Source organism: Trichosurus vulpecula, chromosome 1, assembly GCF_011100635.1.
Source record: "Trichosurus vulpecula isolate mTriVul1 chromosome 1, mTriVul1.pri, whole genome shotgun sequence".
Classification (NCBI taxonomy): Eukaryota; Metazoa; Chordata; class Mammalia; order Diprotodontia; family Phalangeridae; genus Trichosurus; species Trichosurus vulpecula.
This window is the reverse complement of record NC_050573.1, coordinates 59,985,720-60,005,923: the sequence shown is the minus strand read 5'-3', so window position 1 is coordinate 60,005,923 and position 20,204 is coordinate 59,985,720. Positions and strand designations below refer to the sequence as shown.

Genomic DNA, 20,204 nt, shown 5'->3' with positions numbered 1-20,204 from the left:
ACTCATGTGTCCAACTCAGATGTGCAGAGCTAAGTGGAGTGTGGGTAGGGCTGGCTGGGTACCAGGTAATCCAGGGAGGGTTCCTACAAGTTAGGAGTGTTGAGTGAATTAGGCTTTTGGAGGAAGGAAGGGATGGTAGATTAGGGAAAAGAAACCCAAAGCCCCTTTTGACACCCCCACCCCAAGCTGCTTTTTCTCCATCCCCTCCACCCAATGCCTCTTCCCCTTTGGACTACTTTGTTGAGGTCCCACAGTCCAAGCCTGCATGGTAGGCCAGAGTCCTTGGAACTCATTCCCTGCTTTCTCTTTCCCACAGCATCAAGGCCATTGAAAGCCCCAACAAAGATGATGATACCATCTGGCTAACATACTGGGTGGTATACAGCATTTTTGGCCTGGCTGAGTTCTTCTCTGACATCTTCCTTTTCTGGTTCCCCTTCTACTATGCAGGGAAGGTAACCAGTGGGCCTAATGGGGGGCTTTGGGTGGTGGTGGGTGGGGGGGTCTTTTCCTGTTCTGAGAGTAGAGGGATGGGGTGGGTAGGATCTAAAAGGTAGCTCTGACACGTGGAGGGAGATCTGATCTCTGACCTCAGCAAGTCCCTTGTGTGAGGTTGGGGGGGGGTGGTGGCAGTAAAGGGTTCCATGTGGGCCACACCAACCCTTGCCCCTGCTTCGTCCAGTGTGCCTTCTTGCTATGGTGCATGCTTCCAGTGGCCTGCAATGGCTCCCAGATCCTGTACCATCGCCTGATCCGCCCCATCTTCCTGAGGCACCAGGCTTCCATGGACAGCCTGGTGACTGACCTGAGTGGACGAGCCCTGGACACAGCAGCCAGTCTGACCCGGGAAGGTGAGCCTCTTTCCCATTCCCTCTCCTCAAACGCCTTTGGCCTCTTGCTTGAACACTCCGGCCTGTGCTTCTCTTGCTCCTCCTTACTGTCTCTGTCTCTGCCTGTCTCTGTTTCTGTCATGCTGTCGGGATCCAGTCCTCCAGGCCTTGGCTCACAGCCAGACGGTGCTGACCTCCCAGGTGGCTCCTCAGCTCCCTCCAGAGTCTCCGTACGTAACTTACCTTGTCCACCCCACACCAAGGGTATCATGGCCAGGATGGAGGGGAGAGGAGGGAAAACCAGGAGGGAATTTGTGAAAAGAAGCTTGTGGTGCAGGAAGGAAGGGGCCTAGCCAGGGGGTCAGGAGGACTGCTTCTTGTCTCAACTAACTTATTTTGTGTCCTTGGGCAAATCACTTCCTGCTTCTTACCTGCTCCCAAGCATTTAATTGGTGGTGGTGATAGGGGGTGGGAGTGGAGGGTCCCTCCACCTCCATCTCCCTTGGTTGCAGCTCTGGGCCAAAGAAGGAATGAGAGGTCTCTATCCTATCCCAAGCACTGTTACGTGTATTGGGGACTTAGGATGGGCCAACCCTTTAGGGATGAGCCTTGGGTGTCAAGGATGGAGAGGTTACCATTTGATCTGAGCACACTGGGCACCCCAGGTTGGGACCAGTTCTCCAGTTTTGGGGCGGGGTTGGGGTGCACAGTTCCCTTTTTCCTGTTTGGCTTGTGATTGGGGGGGGCAGCAGCTTCTCCTTTCTGAGCTACCCCCTCACCATTCCCCTCCCCCTTCCTTTATGTCCTCATTATCCTAAAGCAGTGTTTCCCTTCCTCTCCTAGCCCCCACCTCCATTTCCCTGCCAAGACTGTCCTTCCCATCACAATTTCCCTTTGGTGCACCCCCATCACAGCCTATCCCCTCCCCCAAAATCTCACCTGTGTTTCCCCCCTCCCCCAGCAACCAAAGCAGGCATGACTCATCTCCAGAAGAATAAGTGAAGAGATCACTCCTGAGCCAGAGGCTTCGAATGACTGGACACCCTCCTCCCAGCCCCCTCAGCATCAAGGGACCATGGTCCCCAATCCTGGCCCTTGTCTAAGCAGCTGACCCCTCCCAGCTGCATGGCTCCAACCAGCTCCACCCTCTTGGGCTTTAGGGCATTAGAGAAGTCTCCCCCGGCTGGGAGGTGGGATGGGCATGGGGGGACCTCTGCCCATTTAGGATCCACCAGCACCTGCTAAAGGCCCTGCTGGCACTCAGACTGTTCTAAGTATGCCGTTAACCACCTGCCTCTGGCCCCTCCACCCTCCACTGGCCTCCCACAGGACTCTTGATGTGTCCTGGTCATTTCAGCTGCCCATGTATTTAAAAAAAAAAAAGTCTTACACAGGCCAAACTTGCTTGACCTCGAGATTTTTTTGGTGTATTTTTTTGTTATTGTTGGGGTGCAGAGGAATGGGGGATGAGGGGAGTGTTAATGGTTAGAAGGATCTCAGTTGTCTTTGGGGTAGGGGTGTGATTAGGCTAGTCCAAGGTGCTTCTAGCACCCTGATGTTTCATATTCTAAGGGGCCACCCAGTTCTGACATTTTGTATTTTAAAATTCTTGTTCCAGCCTAGCCAGCAAGGATCATAGCCCAAGACTGCTGTGGATGGAGCCTGGGCTGGGAAAGGATTGTTCTGCTACATTTAGCCACTAGAGGGTGCTATGGGCCCATCCAACCCTCTGCCTATGAATTATTTCTCAGTCCTACCTTCTGCCCCTGCTTATGGGCCAGATGCATGATAGATACCTCCACTTTTTTTTGAGGCAATCCCGGTTAAACGATTTGCCCAGGGTTACACAGCTTGTAAGTGACTGAGGTCGGATTTGAACTCAGGTTCTCCTAACTCCCAGTTTACTCTTCATTTTTGCAGTTGGGGTAAATGCTTTTGTCACAGCTAAGGAATCTCACAGCCAGCATTGGAGGGGGAGGGAAGAAGACTAGGATATTTCAGAGGCCACTGAAAGTATTGGGGCAGACAAGTCAGACATGCTATATCAAACTGTTCTTGGTACTAAGGTATAGTCCCAGCTTCTAGACTGGCTAAGGCAAGTTATTTCTGAAGAATGGGCCTTTCCTCCAGGGAGTGACCTCTTTAGGGCAGGGAACAGCATGTGGTCCCAGAGACAGGGTGTAGGGTGTGTGCTGTGATCCCTTGGTACACATTCTGCCTTTGGCTTCTGGGCTAGCCATAGGAAGGGACTGGCCTCAGCGCCTGCCTGGTGAGGCAGCTCCTGGCCCTGGCCTGGGGCCCCACCTCATCCGCTCCCCAGAGACCATCTATGGAAAGAGCATGACAATTTGTTCCATGCTAAGGGAGGCGAGCTTGGGTTAGTCCAAACACTAATAATCCCCTACATCAGAATTTTTCCTAAGTGGTTAATACAACGTGGGTGGAGGGAATCCTCCACCCTTACTCTCCAAAGTAATCTAAGCCTCCCCCATGCAGGGAAGTCTTTGCCAGATAATCCCATCAACAAGGGTATCCAATGGGCTCCTCCCCAGAGACAGCTGCGTCAGTGGGTGGGTGTGGGAGGAAGGGGACAGGCTGGAAACCTGTGCAGTGTATTGTGGAAAAATCAATACAGGTTGGAGGCCTGGAGGTTCAAAGGAACAGAAGATCTAGGCCTTACGAGAAGTCTGATTTAGCATACGTGTGAGACCTTGCCTCCTAAAGGCAGCTAGGGGATACAGTGCATAGCTGAAGTCAGGAGGACTTGAGTTCAAATGTGACCTCAGACACTTAATAGCTACGTGACCTTGGCAAAGTCACATAGCTCAGCCTCAGTTTCCCCAACTGTAAAATGGTGATAATAGCACCTGCCTCCCAGGGTGGTTGTGAGGATCAATCAAGCACTTAGCACGTTGCCTGGCACATGCTGCTTGCTATATAAGTGCTGCTGTTTTCAAATGTGTTGGGGTTCATTCATTCATTCCAAGCCAAACCTAAGAATCCCCTCTACAATCAAGAGTCTCCCAGCCTTTGTATAAGGCTGGTGACAGGAAGCTCTCTCTATTCATCATTCCATGTTGGGATACTTTTTTTTTTGAGACCATCAGGGTTAAGTGACTTGCCCAGGGTCACACAGCTAGTAAGTATGTGAGGCCAGATTTGAACTCAAGTCTTCCTGAGTCCAGAACTGATGGTCTATCCAACTGTGCCACCTAGCTGCCCCACCCTCCGCCATGCTTGTAATTGTTAGAGAAATGTTCCACAGGGAACTTCCTCCACCAAAGCAGATATGCTGCCCATATATGATTTTAACTTAATAGATACATGCCAGGGTGTTGCCCGAGGCTCAGAGGCTATGTGACATCACATGGTCAGTGTCAAAGGTAGAATCTGAGCCTGGGTTGTCCAATCCTCTCATCTACTCCAACTTCTGCCCACTGAGGCCAAGCAGGACAAGACTAACCCCTCTTCTAGGTGACAGGCTAAATCAAATATTTAAAAGAGTGATCCCAAGTGCTATTTGTCCCCCTCCCCAAACATTGGTGTTGAGGGAGATAGTTCACATACATAGGGCAAGGTCCCCCGCCATCACTGCGCTCACAGCCCAGCCAAGGATGATACGTGCCAACAACGATGGCATGCCATCACAGGGGTGAATCACCCCCTCTGAGTAGTGCCTCATTGAGGTATGAGACAATAAGTCTGAGGGGGAGGGAGGAGAATCGAGGAAGCTTTCCCAGAGAAGTTGGCAGTCAAGTTGGGTTTTAAAGGATTGGCAGCATTTCAACAGGTCTTAAGACTTATGTGCTCTATGACTTCACATGGATTATCGCTCCCCTTCTCAATGGGTGGGGGAGGAGGTGGAGAGAGAATTGGGGACTCAAAACAAATGTCTGAAAAACAAACCATTTATGCGCTATTATACACCCCACCAACATTTGCATTGCCAAGGCACATGTTCTCCCTAGATCCCTAGATTAATTATTAGACCTAATTTGAGTCTGTCTTCTAAAGCTGTTACATCCTCCCTCCACCTCTCTACTCCCTTTCAAATTATCCTGGCTCAACCTCAGCTCACCCTATCCCAGAGCTACCAAGCCAGTCTTCCTTGGCTCCAGCCTTGAGTAATGTCACTGCTCAAAAGGGCTCCCCATTCATGGTCTTCCACAACCTGGCTCTGACCTGCGTTTCCAGACTGTTCCAGCCAATCTGGATGGTTCCCCATTCTTGTGCCTTCTCTCAGCTCTGCCTCAGTTTACCCTGTCCCCCATTCCTAGAGGGGCTTCCTTTCCTCCTCTTAGTTTCTGTTTGTTAAAATACTGAAGGCTCAGCCCAGGTGGTGTCTCCTCCCAGAATCCTTCCCTAATTCCCCAGGTCAGGATGACCTCTCCCTCAAATTTCTCCTGGCACTTTGCCTGGTTCACTCTCTCCTCTACCATGATCTTATTCTCATCAAAATGGTGTAAATATCTTTACCCCTATTAGATTGTGGGCTCCTAAGGAGCAGGGTCTGTCTATCCCTTCCTGGCCCAGCAGAGGCCCTTCCTTGTACATAGTAGGTGCTTAAAAAGTGTCTCTTGAATGAATGATTGAAAATTTGAGTGTTGCTTGCATTTGGATGCCTTGTGCCTGTGATTTGACCTGCATCATATGCTGTCTCCAAATTGTGTCACTGTATTGTGCCTTATGTATATGTGTCCATGGAAGAGAGAGATCTACAACTTTGTGTGTGTGTGTGTGTGTGTGTGTGTGTGTGTAAGCCCCCATCTGGTACCCTGCAGGCTGGAAGACTGAAGAAAAATTCAGGATCCAGAGGGTAGCCATGGGACAAAGCAGAGGCCAGTCCTGGTCCTCAGTTGCTGCTTCATCCTGAAGGTGGGGCAACCACAGGCACCAGCGAGGAATGGGGAAACCAATCTGGCTCCCCTATGCCCATGACCCAGAAGACTCCCCCTGGTGTGCTACCATCCTGGACGGCATTATTGTGGAATGGATCTGCCCTTTCCAGGGATGCTTGATAGGCCCAGCCTGGTCCTCTCTTGGGGGCAGTCCACTGGGCTAGGCCTGGCCCTCTCCAGATGTTAGGCAGGTAGCCTCACCCTGCTGGTGGGGCCTGGGGACACTGCTTGGCCACCTCCTGAATGCGGGTGTCTTCTCTGGGAGTCCAGGGCCGGGCATAGCCAGCATGGGGCAGCAGCAGCCGGTCCAAGGTACCCTCATAGTTGATGTGTCGCTGGGCAGCCACCAGGTATTCTGCTCGAGGGACCAACAGGGGGCAGGGGCAGGCTCCTGGGGCCCAGAGGAACTCCCTTCGCTCTAGCGGGGTCCAGTTCTTGTAAGAGTGTTGCACCTGAATGTCATACCGGGTCTCCTCACCCACACGGAGCCGTGCCAGGACGCGGGCCCGGAATACTGTGGGTATCAGCAATTGCAGACTCAGGAATTTGGAAAGCAGTTTATCCAGACCCCTCATTTGTAGAGAGACTCAGAGAGGGCTCGGGGTAACCCAGCAAGTCAGCAGCAGAGACAAGGATAGAAAGAACCCAGGGCAGGGCTTCTTCCACTCAGAATATTTCCAGGACCTGATATATGTCCTGGTCCAAGCTCTTCATTGTACAAAAAGGGAAACTGACAGTTGGAGGAGTGTGTGTGATTTGTCCAGGCTCACACAGTGAACCAGTTGCATAACTAGAATTAAAACTCAGTTCTGACTCCTAATCTAAGGTTGGCCTGTGGGCAGCAAAGGGGTGGAACAGGAGACAGTTGCAAGGAGAGAGCATTAAATTTTGGACCGGACCATTTGGGTTCAAACCTCAGCTGTTTACTCCTTGTGTGACTAGGACATTAACCTTGTTTTCTTCCTCTGGATAATAAAGGTGGTTTAACTAGCTGGTGTCTAAGGTCCCTTTCAGCTATTATGCCTACGGAATCTGTAGATCCAGAGGGCCCAAACCTGAAGGCGAGGAGATGGCAGTTGGGGTGCGAATAGGAAATCTGGGGCCAAGAGAACTCATGGAAAGAAGGGAGATCTTACCAAAGTCACTCCTGCAGTAATGAAGCAGACGCTGGCTCCGTCCCTTGGCACCTGGACATGGCTTGCAGGTCTCTATAAATGACAATGAAGTGGTGGGAGGTGGGGGCAGCAAATGGATCCTGATCCCAGCTTGTGGAGAGGGGGATTAAAGAAAGAGGGGCTTCCCTGCTCTCAGGAGAGAGACTCACCTGTTTCAGTGGGTTGCTCCCGAGGTGGGGAGAATCTTGGAGAGGAGGGGGCTGGTCGAGTCCAGGCTGGGGCAGCCTCCTGAGGTACCACCTCCACCTCCCGAGTCTGTGGCTGCCTTAGAGGACTCCTGTGGCTCTGCAGGGCATAATAGGCATCCCTTGGCAGCCAGAACTCAAACTCAATGCCTGGGTTGGGCTCTTGGAAGAGGACCTAGGGGAGCAGAGAGGCTCAGATTCCCATTTATACCTTGTTCTGAGCACCAGCCTTTCCCCCCCACCCCCGCCTTCTTCCCCAAATCATCACTACTCCCCACTTTCAACCAAATCATCCTTCCTAATACCTGTAAGGCAGACATTCATGCTGCAATCAAAAGCAATACAATCCACCTACAATCACAATACAAAAAAAAAAAAAAAAGAGAAAGCAGTCTCTGCTCCCAAGGATCCTGCATTCTAGTTGATTCAAGGTCAGTACCATGGAGAGAGCCCCTGGCCTAGGAGTCAGAGCTGAATCCTGGGTTCAAGTACTGAGCCTTCCATTCATTCACTGTGTGATCTTGGGCTTTCTAGGCTTCCATTTCCCCATCTGACCAATGAAGGGGTGGGGCTAAATGGTTTGTAAATTCCATTCTAATTCTGAGAAGCAGATCCAAGGCCTGGGCTTGGATCCAAGCTCCAACACTTGCTGGCTGCAGAAACCGAGAGAATTGCCTGAGCCTCTGTCCCCCCCCTCAGTCAACTGGATATAGAATTCCCTGCCCTGCCTTCCTTTCAGAGTGGTTCTGGCTGTGAGACCCCCAAATACAAATTTCAATAGAATTTTAAGATGTGAAAAGGAAAGTGCTTCTATTTTTGATAGATCATCCCCATTTGAGAGATGAGAAAATTGCAGCACAGAGTTACCCCATGGTCCAGGGGTCCCCCATGCTCTAGGCTCCCAAACAATCTCACGGAGCATCTCCCTAAATGGTCATGTTCCTTTTTGCCCATTATGCCCCCACCAAGATAGTGCTGTTTGAATATATTTGCTATAAGGCTCCTACCATTAGACTGTATGCTCCTTGAGAAAAGTGGCTGTCTTCTGCCTTTTTTTTTATAGCCTCAGCTCAAAACAGTGACTAGCATATAATAGAAGCTTAATAAATATTAGTTTTAGGGGCAGCTAGGTGGTGCAATGAGTAGAGTACCGGCCCTGGAGTCAGGAGGACCTGAGTTCAAATCTGGCCTCAGACACTTGACACACTTACTAGCTGTGTGACTTTGGGCAAGTCAACCCCAATTGCCCTGCCTTACTCCCTCAAAAAAAAAAACCAAACAAATATTAGTCTTATATTATTATATATTATAATATGTATTATATATGCCTACCTACGTTTCTGGCAGAGGTAGGTAACTAAACCCCTAACTCCCACACAAGCATTCAAGGTAACAAATGGTTTCAGGCCCAGGACAACATTTATTTGTCTCACAGAAAATGCAACAATCCTGGGAGGGGAGGAGTGGAAGTATTATTCCTGTTTTACAGATGAGAGAACTAAAACAGAGGGCTAAAATAATTTTCCAACGACCACACAGCTAGTAAGTGGAGGAGGCAGACATGAAACACAGGTGTCCTGATTCCAAACCTAAGATTATTTCTGTGATTACCCAGAGCCTCCTACAATATTTCTGCTGACCCACAATAATAGTATTTTCATTAGATCCTGTGGTAATATCCCTCCCACAACTGAGTCTACAGTAGCCCACAAATAACTTCCAGGATTGATCTCTGCCCTTCACCCTGGATTTGCAATCACCTGCAAGTAGAGGTCTTCGCCTGTGGGCCCAGCTGACCAAAGACTCTCATCACGGTCATTGGCGCGGCTATAGTGGACCTGGGTCCCAGCCACTTGGAAGGTTCCTGGCCAGTCAATGGCCCAGTCTCCATTGAAGACGTAGCGCCCATCATTGCCCACTAGTGCTGAGTGGTAGGGGAGGGAAAAGAGTTCGAGGAGTTTGCTAAAAGCCAAGTCAGAGCTTTTTATCTGACTCAGGTCCCCATGTCTGTTTCCCACATCCAGTAAGGTGCTAGGAGATCGTTCAGGCCAGAGGGAGGGAGTGGGGTTAGTTTAGCCAGAGACTGGACTGGGTTTGCTTCCTGGGAGTCCCTATCCATTATAGATAGCCCCACCCTAGCCAAGGAGGTAATAGCCCCAGACTTTGTCTTTACCCTCCACCCCAGCAGGGCCAGGAAGTGGGAGGCACTCCTGGCTCTCACCCAGATAATTGCGGCTCCGGTCAGTGACTCTGATGTGTCGGGCACCAATGGGAATTAGGGTCACATTCCAGTAGCCATATGATTGACCTGGTAGAAAATGGGGTGGGGTGGGGAGAGAAGGCCAATGAGTTTCAAAGCTTTGACCTTGCTGGCGTCCCTCAAGAGCCCTGAGCACACTTGCACTCAGGGTCTGAGCCATGTGGCTCCACACACATACGAGCGCACAGGCCATGCAAACCTGTGTGTGCTTTGGGGGGCACGCATGTGGGTCTAGTGCAGTGCCAAGAGCTTTGCCCCGGGTATCAATGTCACTCACTATCTGAGCTTACTCTCCCCCAGCTGGGCTGGAGAAGTTGAATTTTCTGGTCCCTCTCAGCTCTGACATCCCATTTCTAAAGCCCCTTCCAGCTCCGACATGTCCCCTCCACCCCTACTCTGACATTACTTGGAGTCCTCTGCTCTGAAATTTTCTATTCTATGTCTGAAGGTCTCTCCTGGCTCTGATACTGTTCTAAGGCCACCTCTGTGGGCCTCACCTTCCTCATCTATCAAATAAAGGAGCTAGGCTAGATGATCCTTCTGGCTCAGACACTGTGCCGAAAGGTCTTTTCCCAGCTCTGACATTCTATGCTTCGGGGGCTAGAAGGAACGGGTGGGACAGGTGAAGGTCTGGGAACTCTGGGCCATGTAAAGCCTAGGGCAGGAAGGACCAGGTAAGGGCAAGAAGAAGGGCCATCGGGGAGCCCAGAGAAGGATTCAGCCCTGCAGGGGACAGTCACCTGAGGGTGGGGCGGCCTCACTGAAGATGCGCTGTACAAAGAGACAAGAGCTGTTCCTGCCACCACATTGGCCACAGTTGTCTTCGTGGGTCCCGGAGCCCAGGACTCCATCACAGCCTGCAGTCTAGGAGACATAGGTAGTGAGGGAAACCTGGCTCAGGAATACCATACCCTTTGTGCCTCCACGGGGCTAGGGGCTTCAGAGATACCCTCCCCTGTGCCCATCCCAGGACACAGCTTGGGCTGTCCTCAGCTTTCCAGCCCCCCTCCACTTCCCCCTGTGGGGATGGTACTGGGGGCCAAAGGGCTCCCTGGGCATTTGTGGCAGAGGCCAGGTTGAGCTGGGGAAAGAGACTCTCACAAGGCAGCGGCCATTGATACAAAGTCCCTCAGAGTCCGGGCTGCAGGGCGTCCCATCCAGCACTCGGCCAAAGGTATAGTAGAAAGTGTGGCCCTCTGCCAAGCAGTTCAGGTCACACAGGTTGGGAGCTGGCAGAGAAGATAATGAAAGGTGGGGAAGAGGCCCCTAACTGCATCCTTCCCAGGACATTCTCCCTAATTAGTCTGCTCCATCATTCTATGTCCCCTTACAAATAACCCTGAGGTCACCCCCTTAAGCCAGGTATGAATCAGCTTCACAAATTCCCTTTCCAATTCTTATGGGGGTGCATATCCCTAGGTCCCCTCAGATGGAAATCTCCCCAAGGGCAGGGCCCAGTTTCTCCTTCTATCTGTAGTCCAAAGTTCTGGCTGATTATTCAGTGACCCACTCCCATGCGTAGGTAGCCCTAAGCTGCCTGGCCAGTGAGGCTTAGGAACAAGCAGAGTGTCCTAGCCTTGGGCACAGCCACTCACCTCCATAGAAGGGTACCCACTGGTAGATGGCCTGGTCAGCCAGAACAGGCCTGTTGTTGTAGAGGGCACACTGGAGCTCCCTGAAGGGCATGGCACCAGAGGGGCATTCCTGCCAAGCAAAGCAGGGAGGGAAGGCTCTGTCACAGGGAAGAAGGGGCAGTGCCCTTGGCCTGGAAGATCAGAGGCTGCTGGGGAGAAGGGGGAAGGGTTGGCATTGTGGGATTAGGGGAAGAGGGTGCTTCGGAGAGGAACCGGGGAAAGGGAAGTTGAGGGGATCAAGGATGTCTAGTGGGCAGGAATTTTACCAGTAGTACCTGAGGGGCTCAAGAGAGTATCTGTCAAGGGAAGGAGGAAAAAGAGGGATTGTAGGCAGCACTGAAAGAAATCTTGAGAAAATAGTATCCTTTAGAGAATTGGAAATTGACAGGATGCCCATCAGTTGGGGAATGGCTGAGTAAGTTATGATATGTGAATATGATAAAATATTGTTGTGCTGTAAGAAAGACAGAAGGGTAGGTTTTGCATGACTTCACATGTATAACTGATATATTGCTTGCCTTCTCAATAGGTGAGGGAGGGGTTGGAGAGAAGGCAAGAATTGGGAACTCAAAATTTTTAAAATGAATGTTGAAAGCTTATGTCAGATTGCTTGCCCTCTTGGGGAAGAGGAGGGTAGGGAGAAAAAAATTAGGAACTCAAAATCTTATAAAAGTGAATTCTGAAAACTATCTTTACATGTAACTGGAAAAAAATACTATTAAGTGGGGAGGGGGAAAAACAAAGTATAAATATATTTTTAAATTTTTTTTGAGGGGGAGGGCAGAGCAATTGGGGTTAAATGATTTGCCCAAGGTCACGCAGCTAGTAAGTGTGTCAAGAGTCTGAGGCCAGATTTGAACTCAGGTTCTCCTGACTCCCAGGCCAGTGCTCTACCCAATATGCCATCTAGCTGCCCCCAATATTTTTTTAAAATAGGAAAAAATGATGAAGGGTTGGTTTCAGAAAATGGTGCGCTGATACAGAGAATGTGAGATGTTTGGGAAACACACTCGGAGCCATCACTGAACAGGAGGAACGTCAGGACAGAGTCTTGCCTACAGAGAGTAGATGGGGTGCCTGGTGTCCCTTGAGTCTGGGGGCTGGGGATGGAGCATATAGGGCTGCGGAGGGTAAAGGAAGGGAATCGGATTCAGAATCACGGACTAGGAGAGCCTTTGAAAAACCAGAATGTCAGTTCTGGGAGGGATCATCAAACAGCCTGTCATTTTATAGGGCAGAAAATGGGGCGTCTTGCCTGCCCAAAGTCACAAAGCAGACCAGAAACAGAGCTGGGACCCAAGCCTGGGTTTTCTGAGCCCAGTGCTCTTTTCACTATGGAGCTGACTTCTTCTCTTGGGGAACAGTAGCTGGGGGTGGGGGCAGTGATTAGCTGAAAGAAGGCATACGATGTCATGTTGGAATTGGGAGTATCTGGAGGCTTTGGGAGAGAGGGGACATTGGCCTTTGGGGACTCACAGGGAGCCTGCATAGGCGGTACTGATGAGAGTCTTCCCCACAGGTATGTTCTCGGGAAATCCTGCAGGCAGATTGGGGGGGAGGGGGTCAAAGGCTGTCACGAAAGAAGCAGCAGTGCCTGGCTTATAACACCCTCCCCCCACTTCCTGCATACACCGCTCCCAGCCTAGCCCCACATTCCGACAGGATTAAAGGGCTGTGCGCCTGGGATGGGGCGTGGGGGTGCTCGGTGCCCAGGCCTGTCCTGACCCCCCTTCCCATCAATCCACACCTTCTCATCTAAACCCTGGGGGAGGGTGGAGTGGGAGGAGAGGGCAATGCCTCAGGTCCCGCCACCCCCATGGAAGAGATGCAGAGCTACTTGGGGAGACCTGACTCCCCATGCTCCCGCAAATCCCCTAAGCTCCCATCCTCTCCCAGGCCTCCCACAGGAAGCACACTCCTCCTTGGCTCTCCCTTCCCCATTATCCAGAGGGTCTCACCGCACACATCTCCGGCTGCGCACCGAAGCCCCCTGCCCGCAAGTGCTGGAGCAGCCGCTCCAGGCCCCCCAGGACGTCCACTCACTGGACCCAGACCTTCCCTACTTGGAGGAAGATGACTGTTAGATGGGCCCAGGAGTCCTGACTCCCAGCCTACAGGCACCCCAGGGGGTTTCCTCTGGGCCCCTTTATGGGGTGGAGCCAAGAAAGGAGGTAGGAAGGCCCCCAGGGGCCCTATCCCCCTAAGGGGGGACCCCTCCCTCTGTCAACATAGCCCAGCCCCAGTCACTTCCTCTGTCCCATGGGGAGGCAGGCAGCAAATCCAGGGAACTTCCAGAGCTCCCAGGAAACAGCTCCAGGCTGCTGGGTGCCATCTAGCCCTGGACTGTTCAACCAGCTTCAGCCCCAGCCCCCATGGATGCTGGCTCAACCCTAAGGAGGAAAGGAGGGTGGGTAATTTCCAAAAGGGAGGGACAAGGAGGGGAAATGAGCAAGGGAGGGGCACTAGAGGCTGGTGGGGTGTGAGAAGGTAGGGTTCAGAGGAGTGGATATTGGTAGGTGACAGTGGCAGGGGGTGTATGTGTGGGGGTGCACCTCAGGGCCTGGTAAAATTGAGGCTGTGGCTGTGAGGGGGAAAGGCTGCAAAGAAGAGAGCTGATCCTCCCCCCAACACAAACACACTTCTCAGAAGATCCTAAAATTGCTGATTCCAGCAAGGGCCCCTGACCACCCCCGACTTGCTTCCCCTGGGCCATTGCCTGGGCCAAATTCCATGGAGGGTAGAGGCTAAAGATGCGGGGGCTGAGTTTCTAAGGACGGGAAAGAGCCCATAAACACAGAGTAAGGCCAGCTTGTAACCTCTGGCTGGAATCCCCCTACATTAACAAGGCACACACACACAAAGAGTGAGCTCCTCCCCCAAATGCTGCTGACCTTCTGCACAAAGCCCTCCCACCCCCAGCTTTGGGACCTGGACCAGACTTGGGTCTGTGGATGGGGGATCCCTCAGTGACACATACACCCCCTACTCCCTGTGATATGAGGCTGCTATTCTTCCCACCCTCAAACAGCTCCACAAGGTCACTGTCAAGGAGCCCCATCCATCCTAGTGAGCGACAGAGGACTGTAGGAAAGGGCCCGTGTGGCTTCAGGTCAGGGAGAGTGCCTCTGGGACCTCGAGCCCTGAAGAAGACCCAGGGTAAGGGCGTCCTCTGCTATTCCTTTCCCCCAAGGGGTTGGGGGGTGGGGGTGGGCAGCAAGCAGTTCCTGGAAGGAGTGAGGACTAGGCCAGAAGAAGGCAGCTATAACCAGGGAGGTGGCTGGGGCTTCTAGGACAACTAAGATGTCCGACTCAGGATCGTTCCCTTTACCTGAGTCCTCCCCTCCAGACCACAGCACAGGTAGATCCAGATCAGGAGCAGGACTGGTCGAGGCCTGGGCCTAAGGGCAGCAAAGGGCAGAGTTTAGGGGCCCCAGGGGGCCAGGAGGAGGACCCTCGGTCTGGCTTACCTTCCCAACTTAGTAACAATAGCTAGCACGTATATATGGCTTTAAGGTTGGCGAAGCACTTTACATGTATCATCTCAACTGATCCCCACAACAGCCCTGGTAGGTAGGTGCCCAATTTAAATAAAAATAATTTAAATTTAATCATCCCAACTTAACTAAGGAGGAAACTGAGACTGAGAGACTTGACTGAGGTTAAGTGACGTGCCCTGGGTCACAAAGTTAGAAAGCATTGGGGGAAGGATTCCAACTCAGGTCTTCCTGAGTCTAGTACTCTGCCCACACACCCCCCACCCCCCACCCCAGCCTTTCCCCAAATCTTAATCTGCTTTTTTGTTGTTGTTTCCTTCAGTCAAGTCCTCTTCCTTGTGACTCCATTTGGCGTTTTTTGGTTTGCCATTTTCTTTTCCAGCTCATTTTACAGATGAGGAAACTGAGGCCATCAGGGTTAAGGGACTTGCCCAAAGTCACACAACTATTAAGTGCCTGAGGCCAGATTTGAACTCAGAAAGATGAGTCTTCCTGACTTCAGGCCTGGCGCTTTACCCACTACATGACCTGGCTGCCCCCAATCTGCTACTCACTCTCTATATGGCCTTGGAAGAATCACTTCCCCCCTCCCAATTCTCAGTTTCCAGGGGATTCCCCATCACTGGAGGTCTGCCATGAGAGTCCAGATAACCTGGGGACAAGAGTCCTGTTCAATTATATGTTGGGCTAACTGCCCTCTGAGGCCCCTTTCAGCTCTGACCTTCTGTGATTCTGCAACTAAATGTCCTCCAAGACCTCGTCCAGCTAGCTCTGAGTGCCTCCTAACTACTTGCAGTATCTGTCTTTCCTTGGCTGGGTACGTGCCCTCCACCAGCATGAGCCAAAACCCCTCTTTAAGACAGCAGATGATTTTTGAGAACTGCTACGTCAGGAAAATTCATCAGATGGCCATGACAGTGACGAACTGTTCTGAGCTTAGCTAGGCTGGTCCTCCATGTCAAAGACTCTATTCCTGGCCTGTACTCCACATATTTCTTGGAGGTACTTGATAAATATTGAATTTTTCCTTTTGTGATCTAAACTCCCTCCCAGTAGACAGTCAATGTCCTATCAGGGGCAGGAAACCTTCGGCCTGGAGGCCTTTTATTAAGGGGATTTGTTCTATGAAGTTTGGATTCAATCAAAGGTCCCCCACCCTGGCCTGTGTTCTAAGGTTCCTTTCAGCTGTTCAAATATCAAGCTTTTACTAAGGACCTACTATGTGCCAGGCACTGGGCACACAAAGATGAAAATGACACAGTCCTTACCCTTACCCTTACCCTTACATTCTATTTGAAGAGAAAACACATATATCATACATATATAAATATAAGCACAATAAATATGAGGTAATTTGGGGTTGAAAGCATCGGTAGCTGGGGGATGGGTTCAGGATGGGCTTCCTGGTGATAGTCAGGCATGAGATGAAATTTTGAAGGACGTAAGAGATTCTAAGAGGCAGAGGTGAGGAAGGATGGCATTCCAAGGAGGGGTTACAGCCAGTGCAAAAGCACAGAGGTGGGAGATGGACTGTGAAATGCAAGGAATCACAAAGAAGGCTTCTCTGGCTGGCCAGCCAAAGTAAAACTATATAACAAGGCTATAATAGTAGGTTGGAGCCAGGTAGGATGAGGCTTTAAAAACTGAACAGAGGAATTCAGAAGATAATGAGGAGGCATTGGCATTTATTGCAGGAGGGGAGTGACATGGTCAGACCTGTGCTTTTGGAAAGTCACTTTAGCCACTGGGTAGAAGGGGGTTGCAGTGGGACTCAGAGACAAGGCCGGGAGATCAATCAAGAGCCTACGTGGCATGGTATTTTCAGGGCCACCTTCCACCCCCAGCCAGGATCACAGATTTAGGGAAGAAGGAAGTCATCTAATCCAACTCGAATTTTTCAAGATTGAATGGCAGGGACAGCTAGGTGGAGCACCAGACTTGAAGTCAGGAGGACCTGAGTTCAAATCCAGATTCAGACATTTGCTAGCAGTGTGACCCTGGGCTAGTCGCTTGACCCTGATTGCCTCCAAGACACAAATATTAAATGGCAGGGCCAGGACCAAAGTGCATTGACTCCAAATCCAGTACTCTTCTCACTACATAACACTGACTTGTGGGTTCAAGTCTTGCCTGTCAGTGCCCTGGGCAGTCCTCTAAATTTGTTTTTCAGTCATGTCTGATTCTTTGTGACCCTATTTGGAGTTTTCTTGGCAGAGATACTGGAGTGGTTTATCATTCCCTTCTCCAGTTCATTTTACAGATGAGGAAACTGAGGCAAAGAGAGTTAAATGACTTGCCCAGCATTACACAGTTAGTGTCTGAGGCCGGATTTGAATTCAGGTTTTCCCGACTCCAGGTCACTGCACCACCTAGATGCCCCTAGTCAGGAGACCTAGCTCCAGACCCTGGCTCCAGTATTTACTACTCTGTCACTCCTGGACCCATTTTCCCCACCTGCAAAATGAAGAGGAGGGGGGTGTTGGGGTGGCCTTGATGGTCTCTAACGTCCCAGCTATAAATCCTATGAACTGAGGCTGGAGGGGAAAGGTCATTATGAACCTGGGGGTTGGTTGATTTCCACAAATACTTATTAACCACCTACAGTGGGGCAGGTACCAGGCAAGAAGGACCCTCCATCACCTGGCATTTTCTCTGGCTGTCCCCTACGCCTGCAATGCCCTCCCTCCTCCTCTCACCTTCTACAGGAGGCCTTCCCCAACCCCTCTTCACTCCAGTCCCTTCCCTCTGCTAATTATTTCCTGTTTATCCTGTACAGAGCTTGCTTTGTATGGATCGGTTTGCCAGCGGTCTCCCTCATTAGACTGGAAGCTCCTTGAAGACAGGGGCTGTCTTTTTCTATCTTCAAGTACCTGACAGGTGCTTAATAAATGTTTACTGATTGACCGACTGACACAAAAACAAAATTGAAAGTACCTGCCCTCTGCTCCACCTCCCCCCACCCCTACCTGGGGCTGCTAGAGTTGAAGTCAGGAACGCTTGGGTTTGAATTCTACCTCATACATTTTCTAGCAGGGTAAATCACTTACTCTCTCAGAGCCAGTTTCCTCACCCGGGAAATGGGTACAATGGTAGCACCTACTTCATAGGGTTCCTGCAATGACTGTTGTAAGGATCAAATGAGATAACGTATGGAAAGCACTTTGAAAACCTTAAAGTAATATATGAATGCAAGGAAGATCAGTGAATGCAGAATCTTGAGAAAGAAGAGAGGCTGAGATTCGGGGCAGGATACACGTGGACTTGGGCCTTCGGGGAGCCCCAGATCAACCCCTTACACACACACACACACACACACACACACACACACACGATGGATTTGTAGCTCAGTTGTTCTCTGGCCTGAGTATCAAGTGCGTATGAGCATCGCTGTAAAAATCTGTGCCTTCTGACTATATAAACTCAGGAAGGTCTCCTACCCTGTCTGACTTTCAGTTTTCTCCTCTGTCAAACAGCCCCCCTGGGGGAAGGGGGCAGTACCTTGCCCTCACCAGCCACACCCTCATCCTGACTCTAACCCCCATCCCCACCCCCACCCCCCAAACCCTCCCGGTTCCACATACCAATATCCTTTAAGTCCTTATCTCTGAGCACAGGCCTGGCCACTGATCTGATGTTGACAGGAAAATAAGCAGCTGCCTAAATCTCTTGTTGGGGAGAGTGTTTAGGTAGTAGGGAAACTAGATGGAGAATGCAGGATTGGGGTGGATGTCCCAGATAGAGAGGTCATGGTCAGTGCCTGCCCAAGCTTGGCAGCACCAACTGGGCACTGGGCTCCTTTAGGACCAGGTCTGGGGGCTACATCCATGCTCCCCAAGGAATTGTATCCAGGCTTACAACTGTCTGATCCAGCAAGCACCAACACTCCTTTCTTCTCAGGTGGCAAACAGCACCCCCACAAGACCAGAAAAAACCCCAGCTGTCAAGGGCACAAAAGGATCATAGAAACATGGAATGTCAGAACTGAAAAGGACCGTAGAGTCCAGTCCTGTCATGTGACAGATGAGAAATCTGAGTCCCAGAGATGGAAAGTGACTTATCCAAAGTCACTCAGTGTGTAAGGGGCACTAGGGCCTGCTCTCCCTACAGAGAAATCCACAAACAATAGGGTGGAGCACACTGGAGGTCCCCAGGGACATCCCTTCTCTCCTCATTTTCTACCAACTCAGTCTCTACTCTCAGGGATCAGAATTGTTGATTGTGGGAAGGATCTCAAAGAAATGAAGCAGTGTTCTGCAACGGAAAGAACTCTGGTTTTGTCCTCAGGAGACCTGGCTTCCCTGTGGACTAAGTGGCTTCCACTCTCTGGGCTTCAATTGCTCCTTCTAAGATAGAAAGGGCCTTGGTTAGATGACCCCTTAATAAGGTCATTTTCAGCTCAAACATCCTTGGATTCTACGAAGCTATACCAAGAGGGTAGTTAGGTTTCAAGAGCATCATTTTGGAAAATAACCCACCAAGCCTTGAGCCAGGCCAAAGTGGGGGTGGAATAGAGGAGGCCAAGGGAGAAATGAGCTCGGACTAGTGTGTGACGATTTGAACACCCACAGAGAATCCCCAGGGGAAGGGAGGCAAGACTCTGGGAGCTGGAGTGGGGGAAGGGGCAGGGAAATTACCCATCTACTGGCTGAATGCCTGACTTTCCGTGAGAAGAGACATTGGCCTGGGAAATCTTAGGTTCTCCTTACTTATCATGCCTCTGGGCCCAAGTTCCTATCCCTCAGAACCTCCTGGTTCTAGATGAATAAGTGAAGAGAACCCACCATCCCAGTTCCCCCAAAAGGGAGGGAAGCTAGTTACTTAAAAAGTGCTTTTAAGAACCCTATAAGGAAAATACTGGTGCTATCCCCTGGGGAGCAGGGAGCTTACCCTGGAATGGGGGGGTGTCTGGAATCTGGGGAGAGGGGATAGGCTGACCCCTGGGGGATGTTTTGATGGTTTGGAAAGGCAGGGCTTAGACAGGAGAGAAATGGTGGGTGATGGGAAATGGGGATGGAGGTGGGGGCTTAGGTTTGGTTCCTGGGCCAGCTGAAGGAATAGGTCAGAGGGAACTGCCACCCTAACTGTGCCTAATCTCCCCCTCTTCCTGCTTCCCAGCAAACTTTTAGGAGGGTGGTTATAGAGGAGAGAGTTAAATGTTAAGAGAATGTTAAGTTAGGGTCTACTGCCACTAGGCAGATGTGTGACTTTGACCAAAGTCCTTTTTCTTCTCTCTGGGCCTCAATTTTCCCATCTTTTAAGATGAGGAGGTTGGGCTAAAATGACCCTTTCAGCTCTGGCATTCTGTGTTCTAAAGTCCGTTTCAGCTCAGCCGCTCCATGATCTAACTTCTGAAGTCCTTTCCCGCCCCACCCCCCAGCTGTAAAGTTCTCTGAGACACCCATTTCTTCACGGAGAGGATGGGGACACAGCCTGTCCCCCAAAACTTCTTTGGAAGGAGTTTGGGGAAGTGGGGAGGTCTGAGGTTCAGCAGACTGTAGGGGTGGTAAGGGAAGGGGGAACAGTCCCCAACCCCATCGCTCCCTGGGTGGGGGGAACCCTTGAAGGGTCCAGGGACTTACCAGAGCTTCCCGGCTGGGTGTTCAACCCGAGCCTCTTGGATCCCCGCGGGAGGTGGCATCTGGTGAGGAGGGCGCGGTCTCGCGTGGGGCTGGGCGGGCCACCTCTCCCTAACCTGGGCCGAGTGTCTGAGCAGCTCTCCTGGCCGGGA

At 51.1% G+C, this 20,204-nt stretch overlaps 2 protein-coding genes across 5 annotated transcripts in view; one reads left to right on the top strand and one right to left on the bottom strand.

The window, feature by feature from the left end:
- Positions 1-2,245, top strand: part of REEP6 (receptor accessory protein 6) — a 21,474-nt gene extending 19,229 nt beyond the window's left edge. The window contains exons 3-5 of one of the 2 annotated variants that reach the window (XM_036758252.1): positions 317-455; positions 683-851; positions 1,792-2,245. In XM_036758252.1, the coding sequence (XP_036614147.1) occupies positions 317-455; positions 683-851; positions 1,792-1,832 (349 nt within the window). In that variant the 3' untranslated portion in view covers positions 1,833-2,245. Of the gene's footprint in view, positions 1-316; positions 456-682; positions 852-987; positions 1,164-1,791 lie in introns of those variants that run through there. The other variant, XM_036758248.1, reaches the window with a different exon arrangement.
- ADAMTSL5 (ADAMTS like 5) overlaps positions 1-20,204 on the bottom strand; it is a 23,091-nt gene extending 2,887 nt beyond the window's left edge. Inside the window, exons 1-12 of one of the 3 annotated variants that reach the window (XM_036758228.1) lie at positions 20,056-20,204; positions 14,311-14,380; positions 12,941-13,041; positions 12,459-12,519; positions 10,944-11,052; positions 10,450-10,577; positions 10,089-10,212; positions 9,310-9,396; positions 8,849-9,012; positions 7,053-7,263; positions 6,865-6,936; positions 4,723-6,242 (exon numbers count right to left, since the gene is read on the bottom strand). In XM_036758228.1, the coding sequence (XP_036614123.1) occupies positions 5,926-6,242; positions 6,865-6,936; positions 7,053-7,263; positions 8,849-9,012; positions 9,310-9,396; positions 10,089-10,212; positions 10,450-10,577; positions 10,944-11,052; positions 12,459-12,519; positions 12,941-13,041; positions 14,311-14,380; positions 20,056-20,114 (1,503 nt within the window). In that variant the 5' untranslated portion in view covers positions 20,115-20,204 and the 3' untranslated portion in view covers positions 4,723-5,925. Of the gene's footprint in view, positions 1-4,722; positions 6,243-6,864; positions 6,937-7,052; positions 7,264-8,848; positions 9,013-9,309; positions 9,397-10,088; positions 10,213-10,449; positions 10,578-10,943; positions 11,053-12,458; positions 12,520-12,940; positions 13,042-14,310; positions 14,381-20,055 lie in introns of those variants that run through there. The other 2 variants (XM_036758230.1, XM_036758239.1) reach the window with 2 other exon arrangements.